The sequence below is a fragment of the Colletotrichum phormii genome (genome assembly GCF_030913505.1).
Source record: "Colletotrichum phormii strain CBS 102054 chromosome Unknown BDP81scaffold_12, whole genome shotgun sequence".
NCBI classification, from domain to species: domain Eukaryota; kingdom Fungi; phylum Ascomycota; class Sordariomycetes; order Glomerellales; family Glomerellaceae; genus Colletotrichum; species Colletotrichum phormii.
In genome coordinates, this window is record NW_026851454.1 from 1199126 (window position 1) to 1215981 (window position 16856).

Sequence of the window (16856 nt, forward strand, 5' to 3'; positions counted from 1 at the left end):
CCAATGCTCTGGACTCTGTTCGCCCGGGTCTACCGCCTCCCACCCACCCCTCTTTGTGGGTTGTGTGTTGGGAAAGGCAAAATAAGTCACCGAATGAAAAAGGAAAGGAGTGGTGTTGAGCTGACAAGACAAGACACGATACTTGGCGCCGTGCGCCCCCAGTGCCTCCCCCAAGCCCCCCTTGGCCAGAACTTGCCAGGCCAAGACCTCTCAGTTCTGTGAGACATGAAGTATGTTTTCCGGGATCTAGCCAGACTCGGAACATGAACTTTCGGAGGATTTGGCACTCCACGGTCGGCGACGGACTCCGTTGCGGCGGAACATGTCGATTAGCTCCCGACACAGGGGCCGACCCTGGCGTCGGGTCTCCCTCCCACCACGCCGCCCACTTTACAGCTTCAGCGATCGACCTTTCGGCGCCCCTTGGTGAGAGCAAAAGGGCCTACTTGTAACTGGAGATTTGGGGAACAGCCGGTGTCCCCGGGGTTCCCATGCTCTTGACTGGAGCCAGAACCGTTGCTCGCTCAGTTGCGTTCAGTTCTAGCGTCAAACGCTAGTGCGGAGTCAAGTCCGGACATCAGAGCACATGGGAAGCGTTAGCAGAGAGTGTAAAGAGCATACAGAGAGAGAAGCATGGGAGAGCACAGAAGAAGCACAGCAGAGGAGCGCATGCACGCCGTGTTCAACTGATCAAGGGCATATTCAGCTGAGGTGTCATGAGAAAAGGAGGGAAGGGAGCTCTAGCAATGGGGGGGAAGGGCACAAGTTGCATATAGGCCCGACCTTTTCCTTTGCTAAAGCAGAGCTTCATCCCAGAGAGCTGGTCCAAGTCCTCCCTTTTTCTGCAACTTGCCGCAGAGACATAGGATCAAAGCGCAAGAAAAAGCTCTCCCAAAGTCCAGTTATCCAGTTTCTTTCCCCCAATTCTGCATTTCCCCATTTTGCGAGACTCTCCCATGTTTCCTGTTATTTAATGCAGGCATGCCATGCCTTGCGCCAAGGTTCTGCCCTGCACTAACTACCTTGTTTTACTGCGGCGCGTGTGGTCTGACCTTTGAAGGGTATATATGGCCTTTTCAACACCGTTTGGGAGTCGATGGATATCCCATGAACCCGGGACTCGTCTAGCATCTAGACCCCTTTCCCGCCCTGCTTGCCTCCCATCGTTCCCACGTTCCGGGCCCCCAAAATTGAAAGGAGTCGAGACTAACGCAGCCCAAAGCTACGCTTCGGCCTTGCAACTCGACCTTGTCAAACAGTGGCCGAATCAAAAGGTTTGCAAAGAAGCGGCGCTGGAACCGTCGGACAGAATTTCGGACAGGCAACATAGAGCTATATCCGAGTGCCCGGTCTGCCCGCGTACCTTTCCCCCCAAGTGTCCATTCGCACGATCAGGCCTGTCGGACCACGGGATGAGGGCAAACTAGCCGGTCTCCATTTGACACGCAGCATCAATGTCTCTCTCTTCCCCCCCTCCTTTTCGATCTGAACTGGGGATTGATGTCTTCATGATACAGGAGAAGCAGCATGACTCTCCTGCCATCCAAACGCAGCAGCCCACTCCCTCGCCTCCTTTCCCAAGCTTATGAGCTACCACATCATACATCGCCCTTCGCCGGTCAAGGGCGCCTAGACACCAAAACATATTCAAGGATACGCTGATCAACGCCGTCAATGGGATTTCCCGCGGCCTCCTACGACTCCACTTAATGGGTCCCTCGGGCAGTTTTAAACTCATGGTCAATGGCTCTCTCTGCCTTACGGGCGCCCGCTCGTGGCTGACGGGCATCCTTTCTCGCGGAGATCCTGATCCTGATCTGCCTTGTGCTGGGCGTGCTATGGATAACCCAGGCTAAAGGCCAGACACACGACCCCGTCCATCACTTCATGATTGACTTGCGCCACCTCCCGCGTGCCCACCACCCGTCCGTCTCCTTTAGCCGCCGGCGCCTACGACCTGTCAAAGAGTCAGTCCTGTCAGACTATCCATGTCATATCTGAAGCTCCCGTCGCTTTTGAGGTCGAGTCACATCGCTCGCTGCAAGATGCAGAGTGCCCTCCCTCCGGCTTGGTTAATCTCGCGTCGTGAGATGTGAGATCAGTCCTACGTACCAGTTTACCACATGCCTACCTAGATGTAAGGTACCTACTTTATCTCCTTCACTTTACCTACCTGCACATGACGGCCCGCCGGATCGCGACGTTGTACGCATTCCATAGCATCAGACGCCCCGCCCCGCTTGGTCGGCGGATGACGCAGTAGATGCTACTTCCGAACCTCCTGACCACTTCTCAGTGCTCACAGATTGGATCGAGAAAGATTCCAAACACGTTCCACGGAAACATCGGAGCGAGAGTTCTCGACGCAAAAGAAGAGCACTGGGGCCATCAACCGTGCCCTCGCCGAACCGTCTACCTCTTAGCCCTTGCCGTGCTATCGTTTCCTGTCCATCTTTTCCTTCTTTCTAGATCGCCGGTAGAACAAGCGGGCTGTGTCAGATCCTCACTTTTCTTGCCACGCGATTCATGGAAACATTACTGCCAGAGCACCCGGCGCGCTGGGTCCGTCGTTACATCGTCAAGGCTGAGAGGCTACAGCTAGCACGGCCGGATACGCTAGACTATTGGGGATTGGCGAGAACAGACTTGACTCGGATGAGGCAGCTACCGCGATTGAATCGTTGGCCAGGGACAAGATTAAGGTCATTCGTCAGGCGAACGTCCATGTCGTATTTCATATGTGAAGTGGATAAGAATGGCATTCTTTCGTTCATCTCTTGATGGGTTCGTCGCTTCACATGGCCTCCCGTAGCACGGAGCAGGCGATGCTCGCTAAGCACGTGTCGAGAGAATACACTAGTACGTGCACATCTGAGGCGTGCCATGTCTTGTTCTCAATTATGAGGTAGCTAATTAGAGAGGATTCAAGACACAAGACATAGAAGGAGGGGAGAGATCTATCGGCCGCCCCGACTGGGAACCGTTTCATGCCGGGGGCATCAGGGGCATGGCTGAATCTGAACGAGTCGCTTCTGCAGACGGGACATAACCTCCTGCTTCTTCAAGGAGAAGACTAACTTGCCATGATGATTCTAGAACATCTGCGTCGTACAGAAATAGCATATGCATCTCACCGACTTGACGATACGAAACGTTCTAGCCATTTTCAGTCACTCTTATGCAGCCTTGATGATCTTAGTTTACTGCAGGGTCTACAGAATCTTCCACTTTAATGTTGGATGACATGGAGATGACTGGAAAACCATTGGTGCTCTAATTGAAGTCCGGGAGTTGGCTTGTGAGACTCTCGAGGCATATTCTAGCTACATGCACAAAGTACTCACGTTTCTTCAATGTTACTAATGCCATTCTACTTAATCAATCCCTTAGATAAAAATAGATTCACGTATGAGCTATTGAGGTTTGTCCGTTGACCCAGGAACACTGTGCAAAAGGTTAGACGAATGCTTGAGGGTTGGACGAACACGAACTACACAAATAGGCTACATATATGATATGTCAAGGTTGAGAGAGTGGTCCCAATTCAATCAGACACCATGTGCTGACTGTCTCACAGGGGTGCTTCACGATCTGGCTTCATAAATCCGTAACATTCTCTTCGGCTAAGTAAGCGCACCGTGTGTAAATGTACTGTTGGAATAGGCCTACATTAGGCAGCAGGAGGTTGCTGCCGCGGTCCGTTCCAGCCACGGTGGTCCGTGTGGCTCAGCCACACGAGGGTGGTATACCCCAGACTTCCTGCCGCCGCTGGCACCTGGTTAGACTTCCACTCAAGAACAACAAGAACAAGCAATATCACCACTACAGTCGGTGATCGTTGCTACCCACGATACTCGAGTATTTTCCTTTTCCACCTGTGAATCCAACATGTACATATGCTGGTATTCTATCCCCTCACTGCTTCCTATCATGTAAGCTCAGGTCCTCCTCATGCGCAATCATAAATCCTCGCTACATTTCTTATGCCCAAGTAACCCTCTATTGCCTGCCTTTGCCAAGCCTGGCCTTGATCTCGGCCACAACAGCAGCAGTAACTTCCTTCGTCGTCGCCTTGCCACCGAGATCGGCAGTGACAACACCGTTGCCAGTGACGTTCTCGACACACTCCATGAGTTGCGTCGCCGCCTCCTTCTCGCCGAGCCACTCGAGCATCTCGGCGGCAGTCCAGAAGGTCGCTACGGGGTTGGCAACACCCTTGCCGGTGATGTCAAAGGCGGAGCCGTGGATGGGCTCGAACATGGAGGGGTTCTTGCGGCTGGGGTCCAAGTTGCTGGTAGGAGCAATACCGATGGAGCCGGCGAGGGCAGCAGCCAGATCGGAGAGAATGTCGGCGTGCTGCAGCCATTGTTAGTCTCTCATGAAAAAACTCAATTCAACAGATACCTACCAGGTTGGTGGCAACAATGGTGTCCAAGCTCTTGGGGTTCAGAACCATTCTTGTAGTCATGGCGTCGACGAGCATCTTGTCAAGAGAGACGTCGGGGAAGTCCTTGGCAACCTCGTAGACAACCTCATCCCAGAGAACCATGCCGTTACGCTGAGCATTGCTCTTGGTGACAAAAGTGAGGAGCTTGCGTGGGCGGCTGCGGGCAGTCTCGAAAGCGAAGCGGATCAAACGCTCAACACCGTGGCGGGTGAAGATGGAAACCTCGGTGGCGGTCTCCCAGGGGAAGCCGCGGTGCGAGCGACCACCCTGGCCGGCGTACTCACCCTCGCTGTTCTCACGGATGATGACCCAGTCCAAATCACCCTCACCGCAGTTGCGGAGGGGAGACTGAGTACCGCGGAGAACACGGGTGGGACGGACGTTGGCGTACTGCTGGAAGGGCTGGCAGATTGCCAAGCGGAGACCCCAGAGGGAGATGTGGTCGGGGACATCTTGCGTGAGTTAGTCATGAGCACGAGATTGAGTCTTGACTCGTGGGGGTAACGTACCGGGAGCACCGACGGCGCCGAAGAGGATGGCGTCGTGCTTCTTGAGCTGCTCGAGACCACCGTCCGGAATGTACTTTCCGGTCTTCTTGTAAGTCTCGGAGCTCCAGTCGTAGTCGGTGAAGTTGAGGTCGAATGTGCCAAGAGTCTCGGAAAGAGCCTTGAGGACCTCCACACCGGCCTCGATGACCTCCGGGCCGATGCCATCAGCCCCCATGGAGGCGATGCTGTAAGACTTTTGGGCGGGAAGGGCGCTGGGCGACATCTTGAATGACTGTGAGGGGTGAAGTGGGTGGATGTGCGGTGTTGCAGTCGTATGAGGGGCAGAAGGCGAGGGGTGTGATAGGTATCTTTTCCCTTTGATGATGAGATGAGATCTTGAAGTTGGTGATGATGGCTGTGCTGCAGGGTATGTCAGAGCGCAGTGAAGTTGTCTTCTTTTGTAATTGTCTGACTCCCGCCGACAACGGCTAGATCACCGTCTTCATCGCCCACCATCTTCGGGATTGCGCCGCAAGTGTCGGGAGTTTGTGGAGTTGGGGTTCGTGGTGGAGGCGGCGATCTGGGGTCCGGGGAGCGGTGTTGACTTTGTCCGCTGTCGAAGAAATGTCCGCGGACAAAGACAACCCCGCAGGACTATCATTCGACGGCGTTGAGTTGTTTTCCAATTGCCTCACAAGCAATACAGGATGAGCCTTTTAACGCAGCTACTCTGAATCTCAATTAGTCTCACGCAGAGTCATTCGCAAGCTTTCCCCGCGTTTGACAGCATATCAACACGTGCATTCCTCCAACGGTAGCGTACGCGCGCCCTCGGTTTCGGGCTTGAGAGGTGTTTTTCAACTGGCAAATTTCCCGTCGCCAGGTGGTTGAGTGTCAAGGTAATATCTCGCCATGATCGATACAACAGCCTTAGAGGCTGTCATTCAGCAACTTCTTCCCTCAATCAAAACACATAGAGCGGAGTCGGCGACCCCTTTCATTCTTGGCCTTTCGGGCCTGCAGGGGAGTGGAAAGTCAACATGGGCTGAGGCTCTTACCAACACACTCAACGCCAAGTATGGCATCAACACAAGGACGCTATCATTAGACGACCTTTACCACGATCATGAACAGCTGTTGTCATTACGAGATTCTAACCCTGTAAATGGCTTTCTCCGCACTCGTGGACAACCCGGAACACACGATGAAGATCTAGCGCGGCGCTTTTTCGACGATGTGTCCAAGTCACAGCCAAACCAGACAGATCTAGAGCCCATCAAGTGGCCGTCATTCGACAAAAGTCTGTTCAGCGGTGAGGGTGGCAGAGCCCCAGAATCGCAGTGGGACAACGTGCCTAGAAACCCACCTCTGGAGGTTCTTATCTTTGAGGGTTGGTGCCTTGGTTTCCAACCACTGTCACCCAAGGAAGTCGAAGAGAAGTGGAAAAGAGCAAAGGAATTATCAACAGCCAACTCGGAGAACATTCAGCTATCCACAACGACACTAGCCAGTCATAGCCTCGAGCACCTTCAGCTCATCAACAAAAACTTGGAAAGGTACTGCGAGAGCTTCATGGGCCCCTGGCGCTTCGACGCATTCCTTCACCTCGGCACAGACCAACTAGTCAATGTCTACGACTGGCGTCTAGACCAAGAGAGGGCATTGCGGGAGAAGAAAGGTGCGGGCATGACGGATGCGGAGGTTGTTCGTTTTGTTCAAGGGTATATGCCCGCGTATGAGCTGTGTCTAGAGAGGTTGACGAACGAGTCTTTTTTCCCGCAACAGGATGCTGGGAGGAAGGCTCATGTTCGCGTTATCTTAGACTCCAATCGAAAGGTCCTGGGCGTCTCCAAGGCGTAGAAGGCAGTCACAAGTAACCAAGTGTCCTCTCTGTTGTCTTATGCGAATTAGTGGTCTTGATCTGGCGTCGTATCAACACATTTTCATTCCCAATCTTGAGCCCATTTTGCATCTCGGAACTGGCTACTTGCCCAAATCTGGGGATCTAGACCTACTAGACTCATTTTCATGTCTCAATCTAGGAAGACTCTAATCCACATCATCTCAAGGATCAACAAAACCCCATGCGCAACCCTCAAGTAGGTTGTATTTTAGCTATCCGGGGTAAGTCAGTCCCACATCTCTGGGCCCGGTGCGCCCCCGCAAGCCCGTCCGACCGGATGGGTCAATACAAGAGGCCCGTCAGATAGCCTTAGCAACACCAATCCAGATGAACATGTGCCCCTAGCTCGTGGGTTCCCCCTCATCGCAACCCAGCTAAGCGTGGTGAAGAACCTGGCTTGCTATGCCATTTCCCCGCGTCCCCCGCAGATTTACTCCAAATGCCCCGGTAGTTTCTTTGTCCGCTTAAGCTAGTATGAGTCCGGGGAACCAGGGAGACTTTCCCTCGTTGTTTGCGAGGAAGCCTCTATGGAAAACGGACACCGAGCCAGTTTTCTGTTGGCGTAGAAGAAAAACATGGCATGATTAAACATAACCCCGTGGAGTTACCCCGGACTGAGCACAGATATTCTGGGGCAAAGACAGGTAGATCCAAAGTATAAGAGCCGATCTGACGCCTGTCAGTCTCATCTTTTGCAACTCACGGACTCTCAGCAGTCAATCTTCATCTCTTGCTGCCTACTGCTCACCACCCTCAATCCTTCCCGTCATCTCAACTCTACAAAGACAAAGACCATAATGGCTCATGAGAAGAAGCACGACTTGGACCTCGAGTCTAAGCCCAACGACAACTTTGTCGAGGTGTCGACTGAGGATGAGAAGGGCGGCGTGTTGCAGCCTGGAGCTGATTACTCTGGTGCTGTGGCAAAGACGAGCGCAGAGGAGATTGCTCTTGTTAGGAAGCTAGACTTTAGAATCATGCCGACGCTTTGGCAAGTTCCCATCTTTTACACTGGCGACTATGCTCAATGGCTTACAAAACCCTAGGGGCATGTATTCTTGAACTACGTACGTCGTATCTGTGTCGCCACGGTAAATCTGAGCGTGGAATTGACTTCGAATCGATGTACAGCTTGACAGAAATGCAATCGCCCAGGCTCGTCTAGATAGTCTCGAGAAAGATCTAGGTCTTCAGGGCTCGCAATACAACACTTGCATCTCAATTCTCTTCGTTGGGTAAGTCTCCCTTCCTCAACCCGAACACCCTCTAGACAACGCTGACGGTGCGGTCCACAGATACCTCCTCATGCAAATCCCCTCCAACATGCTCATGTCCTCCAAACACGTCCGGCCATCCGTCTACATGGCAATCTGCATGATGGCATGGGCCCTCGTCTCCGGCTGCACCGCTCTTGCAAAGAACTATACCCACCTCGTCGTCGTCCGCTTCTTCCTCGGTGTGACCGAAGCCCCATTCTACCCAGGCGCCATTTACATGCTCAGCATCTTCTACACCCGTAAAGAGATCGCCACTCGTCTTTCTATTCTCTACTCGGGAAACATTTTTGCCACGTCGTTCTCGGGCCTCATAGCCGCTGCTGTGTTCAACACCATTGATGGGGACTACGGGCTGAAGGGGTGGCAGTGGTTGTTCATCATCGAGGCGTGCCTTACCTTTGGCGTCGCCGTCATTGGCATTTTCACACTCGCCGATAGCCCTCTCACGACTCGCTGGCTGAAGCCTGAAGAGCGCCAGCTTTCTCACGACCGTATGCTAAGGGACACTGTCGGTCTTCAAGAGAGCAAGGGTGCCAAGGCGGGCTTCATGCAAGCCGTTCGCGACCCTCGTCTCTGGCTCCTCTGCTTCATCCAGAACATGCATCTCGTAAATTATCCCTTTGCTTTTGTGTCGAATGGACATATGCTAACTGTGACCCAAAGTCTGCCTGCAGCTTCAATAACTTCTTCCCTACCGTCGTCGGCTCCCTCGGCTTCAACGACACAATCACCCTTGTCCTCACCTGTCCGCCGTACCTGATCTCCGGCATCTTTGGCTACCTCGTCGGTCTCTCTTCCGGCAAATACAACGAGCGAACCTGGCACATCACCGCATGCATGGGCATGGCTATCGTCGGTTTCGTCATCTCGTGCGCCACTCTCAACACGCCGGCACGCTACATTTCCTGCTTTTTATTCGCGTCGGGAGCGTACGCTGTCAACTCGTGTATCTTGGGCTGGGTTTCGGCGACGCTGGGATCCACGCAGGAGAAGAAGGCTGTTAGTCTGTCAATTGTGAACGTTATTGCTAATGCGTCGTACATTTACACGGCTTACTTGGTACGTTGAACCCCCGCCTCGTCCGATCCCGGGAATGAAAACTAACAGTGGCTTTGCAGTACCCCAAGAGCGATGGACCTCGGTACCTGACGGCCATGTCGAGCAATGCTGCTTTCGCATTTGCTTGCATTGCTGGTACGTGGGCGTTGCGTTTCTGGTTGGTCTCTACGAACAAGAAGATGGGCGCCAGCGGCACCAAGTATGCCTATTAAAGGCTAGGAAATTGAAGATCCCATATTGGCGAGAGCTTGTTTCAGTGCAACTTTTTATTAACCAAAACATGACAAGGACGATTGTCCCTAAACGTATCATAGGAGAATGAAAAGGTATTGCACCTACACTGTGCTTCATCGGGCATGTCCTTTGTTTCATCTGTACCCTGGCTTGCCACATGTACCTCGACTTGTCAGCACGATACTATCAAGTTGATCAACCAGTCCGCCCCGCTTGTCTTGCGAGCGTTGCATCTTGTGGGACCATGAAATGTCCGTGGCCCACACTGGCGGGTTCATAGATCGTTGGTTCCAGACCGTCGGTACATGTACTTCCCCGCAACATATTGGTGGCGAGCCAGACTCTCGGGCCGGAGAGATAATCTACAATGGATGGATCGGCGCAAGGCAGGTATTGGGTTCTGCTTGATCAAGCTCTTTAAAAGTCTGATAGGCCAGATTGTGATAATTCCTGTTCAATTTCACATTGGCACGCCTTCATGCTAGAATCAGTTTGAGTCGAGAATCAGTAGACACATATCGAAATTTCACGCAAAAGGCCGACCTCCTTGGGAGTTCTGCTGGATCTCGTATTTGAAGTCGCTAAAGCGTTTTTGGTTCAGGTTGCCTGCCTTCTCTGTGTAACATGGGTATCAAGATCAATGAGACCTAATCCTTTGTCTTCTCGGCAGTAGCTATTGGCACAACCTCCACCTCTGAGAACTCCTGGTCGTGTCCACCGACGCTTTCAACATCAACTAGGCAATAATACTATCGTAAATACGACCACGTAGGATCCACAGACGGATCAAATTGCGCCGCCGCCAGAAACGGATAATCAATAGCGCCAAAAGAATTAGCAAACAACTGATCATACCAAACCATAGACTCCTGCCCTTCGCCAGGAGCATTTTCCGAGGTTCCCATCGCGGGAAACGACGTGGTAGCACCTAGCGATAGAGAAAACGGCTGGCTATCAAAGTTGGGAGAATCCTGTTGCGCAGTCGCCTGGAACCCAGACTGAGCCCCGGGTGTGCTCGCCGTCCACCCCGCGTTGACCGGCGGACCTGATGCTGGCGAGGCCTGCGTGGGCCATCTACCAGACTGGTCATCCGCCGGCCCTGAAAGTCCATCGCTTTGATTCTGTGACCAAATTGTATTGTCTGGCGCGACTATCCCTTGGTCATCCGGCCGGCCTGAGGACGCAGCGACAGACGGGGAGAAGCGGGCTCGGAGGCCGGATCCGGTTGGCTGGGTGTTTGTCGAGTCGGAGCGTAGCCCTCTGGGTCTGCTGGAACTGCTGTTCGGTCGAGCTTGTTGACCGAGGTCTGCTCGGAGATGGCTGTTCGGTGCCAAGTTACTTGTGCTCGGTTGTCGTCTGAGTGGATTGTTCGGGACAGATAATTCTCTCACGGCTGCCGTGAGCTCGTCGACTGCGGAGAGGCAGTATTCGGGCCACGACGTGTCGCGAGAGGCAATGTGGCGGAGAACTTCTTTCCCTGATTCCACGTGTCTACCAAAACTTAATTTAAATTCGCCTTCAAAATTGTGGTTTGTAGAAGCCAGCTGGCAGACTTACTTCAACGCACTTGCTAACGGCAGCTGTCGTTCAAAGCCAGCATATATGAGAATGAATGCGCTAATCCACACGGCCCAAGTGAACGACGGCTGAAGCAATGGTTCAAGCAGGCAAGCGCTCGTAGGGTCACCCGGGACTTTGTTCTGGCTGTGATGCCTCTTCAAAGCAATGAAGATGGATTTCGCTGCAAAAATGCAGTTTTGCAAACCCGCAGAGTACGCCGGGCTCGAAGGGTCGGACGTCATCATCGGTCGATTGAGGGAGATCATTGACTCGTACTTGAGCAGAAGCAAGAAAACCCGATGTCCTGCAGAGATTGGCGGTTGTGGTGTGTTTTCATCTTGCGTATGCTCGTCTTCGACCGCGTCGTGGATCTCGTTTGACCATTTTGCAAGCTCTGCTTGGACGTAACTGGACCGATCCGCGGTGTCGTCTCGCGAGTGTATTGATTTGTTTCGCAGCTCCAAAATCAACCCTCGTATCCGCGCGTGCTTGGCCAGGTATGTGAGCAATTGCAGCCTATTGTCTTCGGCATCGGCAAGTGTTCCGTGCTTTTCTTCGCCGGGATAGCACACATCGACGTCGTCGTCCCGGATGTCCAGTGGGAGGCCAAGCGCTTGGCAGAGGAATCTCTCCGTGCAGTATATGCACCAAAAGACGCGTCTGCGCATCTGTGCCTCCTCTTTGGTGAAGAACGGGTACCTCGAAGGGCACCGGTGTAAGCCGAGATGAAAAGCCATTCTGACTATTAAGCCGCCTAGTCTCGATGCCGAGTTTAGTCTAAGCATAGAGACGAGGAACAGTTGTATGGCGAGGGCGGCTTGTGTAGCTTGGATCGAGGCTGGTTGGTAGAGGGCGAATTGTGACGCCGACATTGCCTCCTCGACTGTGCGGAAGACGAGGGAGGCTGGAACTGGCTGAGTAAAGGGAGCCCTTTGGCGACTGTCAGCTAGAGAGATTGACAAAATTGACTTGACAATCGAGCCCTCGAGATGGCCGAGGGCAGCTACTCCGCCAGCACTGACTTCCTCGAAGAGGTTGAGTACATCTGGGGCGCTGAGGAAAGGGAGCGTCGGGTGCCATGCTTCAAAGTAGCTCCTTGACCAGTCAACCAGCTGCTCAAAGGAAGGGTTGAAGTCATCGCCTTCAGACTCTGGTATCAACTCTGAACTTCTCCAAAGATTCTGCTCGTCGCCATCACGGGAAGATGTCTCTCGCTGAAGCTGGTCGTCCTCTCCGGGGACGAGGTTGCTAATGTTGTTGGTGGACTGGGATGTCCTGAGCGCAGACTTACGGGCCAGCCTCACGTAGACGCCCCGGATAAAGTGAATGCCGCTGCCGCTGCCAACAAAGCGGGCGGTGTCATGCTTGCCCGTGTCCCGCATCAAGCCATACTCGCGTGTGGGACGGTCTGTTGAGCCCGAGTGTTTCCGCTTGCGTGAGTGGTTGAAGTGCGCCGGACTGAGGGTTCCTGACTCGGAGGTGGCATTGGGCGACTCTACGGCGTCCATTCGGAGGGAAGGGGGATGGTGAACGTAAATGCAGATCCGGGGTTTGATAGCCCGTCTTCAGTGGACGGTTCGAGGAACGGTGGGGACCCAAAGCATGATGTGATTGTGGAGAAGTGAAGACAGAGAGGACGGCCTTGAGAGGCAAGAGAGTTGTCCGCCGAGGTACAACGAGAGTGAACCTGTGAAGGAAGAAAGGAGAGAAAAGGGGGGAGGAAGGGCGGTCAACGGACGGTGTTGTGCGGAGGAGAAAGTGCCAGATGTGCCAAAAGTGACAAGGCTGGGGTTGGATCGGCCAACGATTAGCCTTTGGAATATGCGTTAGAGCGAGATTTGAGAGAAGTGAGACTATGAGGACGGAAAAAAAAGCATCGTTGTCCCAGAAAGGGAACCAGCGAGAGGCTGACGCGCCCGCGTCGGAGGCGACGTCGGTGAGGGTGGGGCCATGACACGGCACCTTCCGGTGGGTGGGGCACCGGCGGACAAAGAAAACCCCGCAGCGGCCATGGAGTTTTGTTCTTGAACTCCAGCTTTTGCGCCGGAGATCCTCGACTAGGGAGGACGACAAACGGCAATAGCGGTTCTCTGCAACAAATTCTACGTTGGAGTTAATTTGGCAAACGAAGGAGAAATTTTCCTAAATGTCCCGAAACAGCAGCGAGAGAGAAGGCAATGTCTCGCAGAGCCCCATTGCTTGTGAGTCTTGTCGACAGAGGAAACGACGGGTTAGTCCGACTATATGTCTTTTGGCGACTTTGACCACGGCAGTCGACTAACACCGTTCAAGTGTGATAGGAAGTTGTAGGTGGCCCCCCGGCACTCCGAGAGGACCCTTGTCTGGCCAAGTCCTGAGGCTGAATATTCTTCCCCGCAGACCATTTTGTCTACAGTGCAGCCACGAACCTGGACGATGTCAGTACCCAGAGCAGAGTAAGAGGTATGCAGCCATCTACAGTCTGTCGGATAGATATCATGAATACTAATCAGAAACTCTCAGGGGAATTCCTAATGGGTACCTCAATAAGCTAGAAACTCGACTCGCCGAGACTGAAGCTGCTCTCTTCCGCGTGCTCTCAGGGGCACTTGATACCCATGGCTTCGAATCGGCTTCTTCGCCTGCACTACTGCCACAGGCTGCTTGGACACCAAGACAGAATAAGGTCGACCGTGTCAAGGAATGGGATAACCTCCCATTGCAGACAACTGATGATATACAAGCCTGGTACCGATCAAAGGCTACAGAGCACAATGACCCTGCCATCGACCTCCCTGCCGCAAGCCCTCAATCGCTTATATCAACAGTCTCCGATCCTATGTTTGCGACTCCTCCTCCTCCTCCTCCTCCTCCTCCAAGAGATCCAGGCTCGGTACCTGTATCGGTGTTGTCAGGCCATCAAGGAATTCCAGACGCGGTCATTGAACCTCAGCTTCGAGCCATGACGCCAATGATCTCTACTCCCGTCAATAGATCATCGTCTGATAGCCTCAGCAAGGCCAAGGAGTTGTCCAAGTCGCAGCAGAATCTCTACTTCTAGAGCCAGGCTGGACTATTGATACCTTTGTGTGTCGGATACTATCACACTGAGAAAGAGGAAGGCGATAATCCGAACCGGGGCAACGCCCAATGGTCGGGATGGGCGAGAGACAATGCGACTTCAATCTCGGGTTACACCAGACCTTGGGAAGTTGAAGGATGGCAAGACGCGGAAATGGACAAACCGTCAACGCGTCGCCTACTCGCGGCTTTGAAGGGCAAAAAGACTTCCCCCGCCACGGCGCCGAGCTACCCCGCAGCGCCCATTTCATTCCGCGGCGGCCCGGTTCCCACACCTACCCGCTCGGCTTGCGGCGGAATTGCGGAATCGCCCAATTCCAAACAGCAATGACCTCACACTGAGACCCTGGGAGCTCAAAGCTTCATTATCTTTGAAGAACCAAGAGAGAGCTTCTTATTGTTGTCTGTTGAAGCATTGTTCATCATCATCTTGAGCAGATACTCTCTCCAAACAAACGCCATCATGTCAAACTCTCAGTCTTGGGTCTCTGTATCCCCCCAAAGCCACTTCTCGCTGGCAAACATCCCCTTCGGCATCATCTCCACAACCTCAGACCAAACTCATCGCCCCGCCATCGCCATTGGTGACAATGCTCTCGACCTCAAGGCCTTCGCAAAGGCCGGCGGCTTCCACGCCCTGCCCTCAGTTCAAGAACACGTCTCAGTCTTCTCGTCAACCACACTAAACGACTTCGCTGCCCTCGGCCGCAAAGTCCACAGAGAAGTCCGCACATATCTGCAGTCCATCCTCGCCGAGAACACCCCGCACGCAGGCCTCCTCAAAAACAACGCCGACCTGCGCAAAACGGCGCTGGTCCCCTTCTCCGAGATCCAGAACCACTTGCCCCTCGCCATTGGCGACTACACCGATTTCTACGCCGGCAAGAACCATGCCTACAACGTTGGTGTGCTCTTCCGCGGCCCGGATAATGCGCTACAGCCCAACTACGTGCATCTCCCCGTCGCATACCACGGTCGCGCGAGCAGCGTCGTCGTCTCCGGCACGCCCATCCGCAGACCGTGGGGTCAGATCCTCAAGGACCCAAAGGCCGAGCCCAAGGTGCCCGTGCTCGCACCGTGCCAGAGACTGGACATTGAGCTGGAGATGGGCATGTTCCTTTGCCGGGAGAATAAGCTTGGCGAGCCGGTTCCGGTCGACCAGGCGGAGGAGCACATCTTTGGTTACGTTCTCATGAATGATTGGAGTGCGCGCGACATTCAGGCTTGGGAGTATGTCCCTCTCGGCCCTTTCACGTCAAAGAACCTGGGCACGAGCATCAGCCCTTGGGTTGTTCTCGCAGATGCTTTGGACGGGTCCAAGACCGCTGGTATCGAGAACAAGACAGAGCTGCAGCCCTACTTGCGCGAGAGCAAGAAGAACAACGTCCTGGGCGTTGACCTGGAAGTTGACATTATCAGTACGTTCTCGTTCCGATCCATTGAAACCTTGCTTGATTGCAGATGCTAATTGGTGCCACTTCTACAGCTGCCAACGGAAACAAGACAACAATCAGCAAGACCAACTCCAAGAACCTGCTCTGGTCCTGGCCGCAAATGATTGCGCACCACACAATCACCGGCTGCAACCTGCGACCGGGCGATTTGCTTGGATCAGGCACGATTTCAGGCACGGAGCCCGGCACCGAGGGAAGTATCCTCGAGCAGACGCAGGGGGGCAAGCAGGCCGTGCAATTGAGTGGAGGCGAGGAACGCAAGTTCTTGCAGGACGGTGATACCCTCATCATCCGCGGCTGGACCGGCCAAGAGGGCGGGTTGGTTGGATTTGGTGAGGTTTCTGGCAAGATTGAGGCTGCGCTGAAGCTCTTCTGATTGCGTCTGTCGTAATCAGGAGATAGAAATGAGCATCAATCAATGAAAAGTCCTTCATTTCGTGAGCATCAAATGTGAGATACACGGCGTGGTATCTCTCGTCGTCTTAGTGTGTTAACGATCATGAAATCGGTGAGGCGAAACTGGGTGCATCTGTCCAACTGACTTATAAACTACGATCAATCTGTGATTTGCATCTACTTCGTCCTCAGCTCATCAGGGGTATCCGGCTGGTTAAAGTAATGCGCCTTCACGACAGCCGGATTCTCTTTCAACCCCTCCGCAATCTCCTTGATAGTCGGATACGGGCTCAAATCAACCCCAAACCTCTCAGCATTCCAATACGCAGGCAACAAACACACATCCGCCAACGAAATCTCATCACCAACGGAGCACTTCCCCGCCCACTCCTTCGCAGCAGCCTCATACGCCGCAAACCCATCCGCCATCAACTCGCGGTTCCACTGTTCCGCATTTCCGCCCATTGCCCTGATCCTCCTCATAATTCGCATATTCGTCACAGGCTGGATGTCGCATGCGACAATGTTGACCAAGCTCCGAACCACGGCGCGCGTCTTTGCGTCCTTGGGGAGGAGCGGCGTGGTTGAGGGGTGAGTTTCTTCGAGGTACTCGAGGGCGGCAACGGACTGTGTTACTTTGAAGTCTGCGTCGGAGCGGTTGACGAGGAGGGGCACGCTGGCGGAGGGGTTGAGGGCGCGGTGGGTTTCGGAGAGGTGTTCGTCTTTGAGGAGGTTGGTTGGGATTGTGGTGTAGGGGATGGATTTGAGGTTGAGGGCGATGCGGAGGCGGGCTGAGCAGGAGGAGCGGAAGTAGGAGTAGAGGATATAGTCTAAGTCGGACATCTTGAAGGTTGACTAACAATCTGAATCACTGAATACGGTTATCTTGGGATTCACAATGTAGCTTCAAGGTGAAAGGAGGCGGTCCGGCGGGACATCTGGACTCGGGCTGGGTCTTATTTCACTGAATCCATGGCT

General features: G+C 53.7%; 7 protein-coding genes across 7 annotated transcripts; 4 read left to right on the forward strand and 3 right to left on the reverse strand.

Moving 5' to 3' along the window:
* Positions 1–3652: 3652 nt before the first annotated feature.
* BDP81DRAFT_430316 (tartrate dehydrogenase) lies at positions 3653–5501 on the reverse strand. Its single transcript, XM_060590599.1, has 3 exons — positions 4957–5501; positions 4409–4899; positions 3653–4356 (listed from the first exon to the last, which is right to left on the reverse strand). Exons 1-3 carry the CDS (start codon positions 5216–5218, stop codon positions 4000–4002), a joined length of 1110 nt encoding a protein of 369 aa, XP_060444409.1. The 5' UTR covers positions 5219–5501; the 3' UTR covers positions 3653–3999.
* Positions 5502–5677: 176 nt separating this feature from the next.
* BDP81DRAFT_430318 (P-loop containing nucleoside triphosphate hydrolase protein) lies at positions 5678–6928 on the forward strand. The gene has a single exon (XM_060590600.1). The coding sequence runs from the start codon at positions 5848–5850 to the stop codon at positions 6793–6795; it is 948 nt and encodes a 315-aa protein (XP_060444410.1). The 5' UTR covers positions 5678–5847; the 3' UTR covers positions 6796–6928.
* A 707-nt stretch (positions 6929–7635) lies between these two features.
* Positions 7636–9386, forward strand: BDP81DRAFT_322239 (vitamin H transporter; the record flags this gene model as incomplete). Its single annotated transcript, XM_060584683.1, has 6 exons — positions 7636–7833; positions 7885–7905; positions 7970–8073; positions 8134–8722; positions 8779–9174; positions 9234–9386. 6 exons carry the CDS (start codon positions 7636–7638, stop codon positions 9384–9386), a joined length of 1461 nt encoding a protein of 486 aa, XP_060444411.1.
* Positions 9387–10157: 771 nt separating this feature from the next.
* BDP81DRAFT_321479 (fungal-specific transcription factor domain-containing protein) lies at positions 10158–12476 on the reverse strand (the record flags this gene model as incomplete). Its single annotated transcript, XM_060584615.1, has 2 exons — positions 10158–10899; positions 10966–12476. The coding sequence occupies 2 exons, from the start codon at positions 12474–12476 to the stop codon at positions 10158–10160; spliced, it is 2253 nt and encodes a 750-aa protein (XP_060444412.1).
* A 669-nt stretch (positions 12477–13145) lies between these two features.
* BDP81DRAFT_461982 (uncharacterized protein) lies at positions 13146–14008 on the forward strand (the record flags this gene model as incomplete). Its single annotated transcript, XM_060593845.1, has 3 exons — positions 13146–13198; positions 13364–13410; positions 13461–14008. The coding sequence occupies 3 exons, from the start codon at positions 13146–13148 to the stop codon at positions 14006–14008; spliced, it is 648 nt and encodes a 215-aa protein (XP_060444413.1).
* A 483-nt stretch (positions 14009–14491) lies between these two features.
* On the forward strand, positions 14492–15858 carry BDP81DRAFT_395353 (fumarylacetoacetase; the record flags this gene model as incomplete). Its single annotated transcript, XM_060588059.1, has 2 exons — positions 14492–15446; positions 15515–15858. The coding sequence occupies 2 exons, from the start codon at positions 14492–14494 to the stop codon at positions 15856–15858; spliced, it is 1299 nt and encodes a 432-aa protein (XP_060444414.1).
* A 197-nt stretch (positions 15859–16055) lies between these two features.
* On the reverse strand, positions 16056–16721 carry BDP81DRAFT_450656 (maleylacetoacetate isomerase; the record flags this gene model as incomplete). The annotated part of the gene is made up of 1 exon (XM_060592553.1): positions 16056–16721. The coding sequence occupies one exon, from the start codon at positions 16719–16721 to the stop codon at positions 16056–16058; it is 666 nt and encodes a 221-aa protein (XP_060444415.1).
* Between the last annotated feature and the right edge of the window lie 135 nt (positions 16722–16856).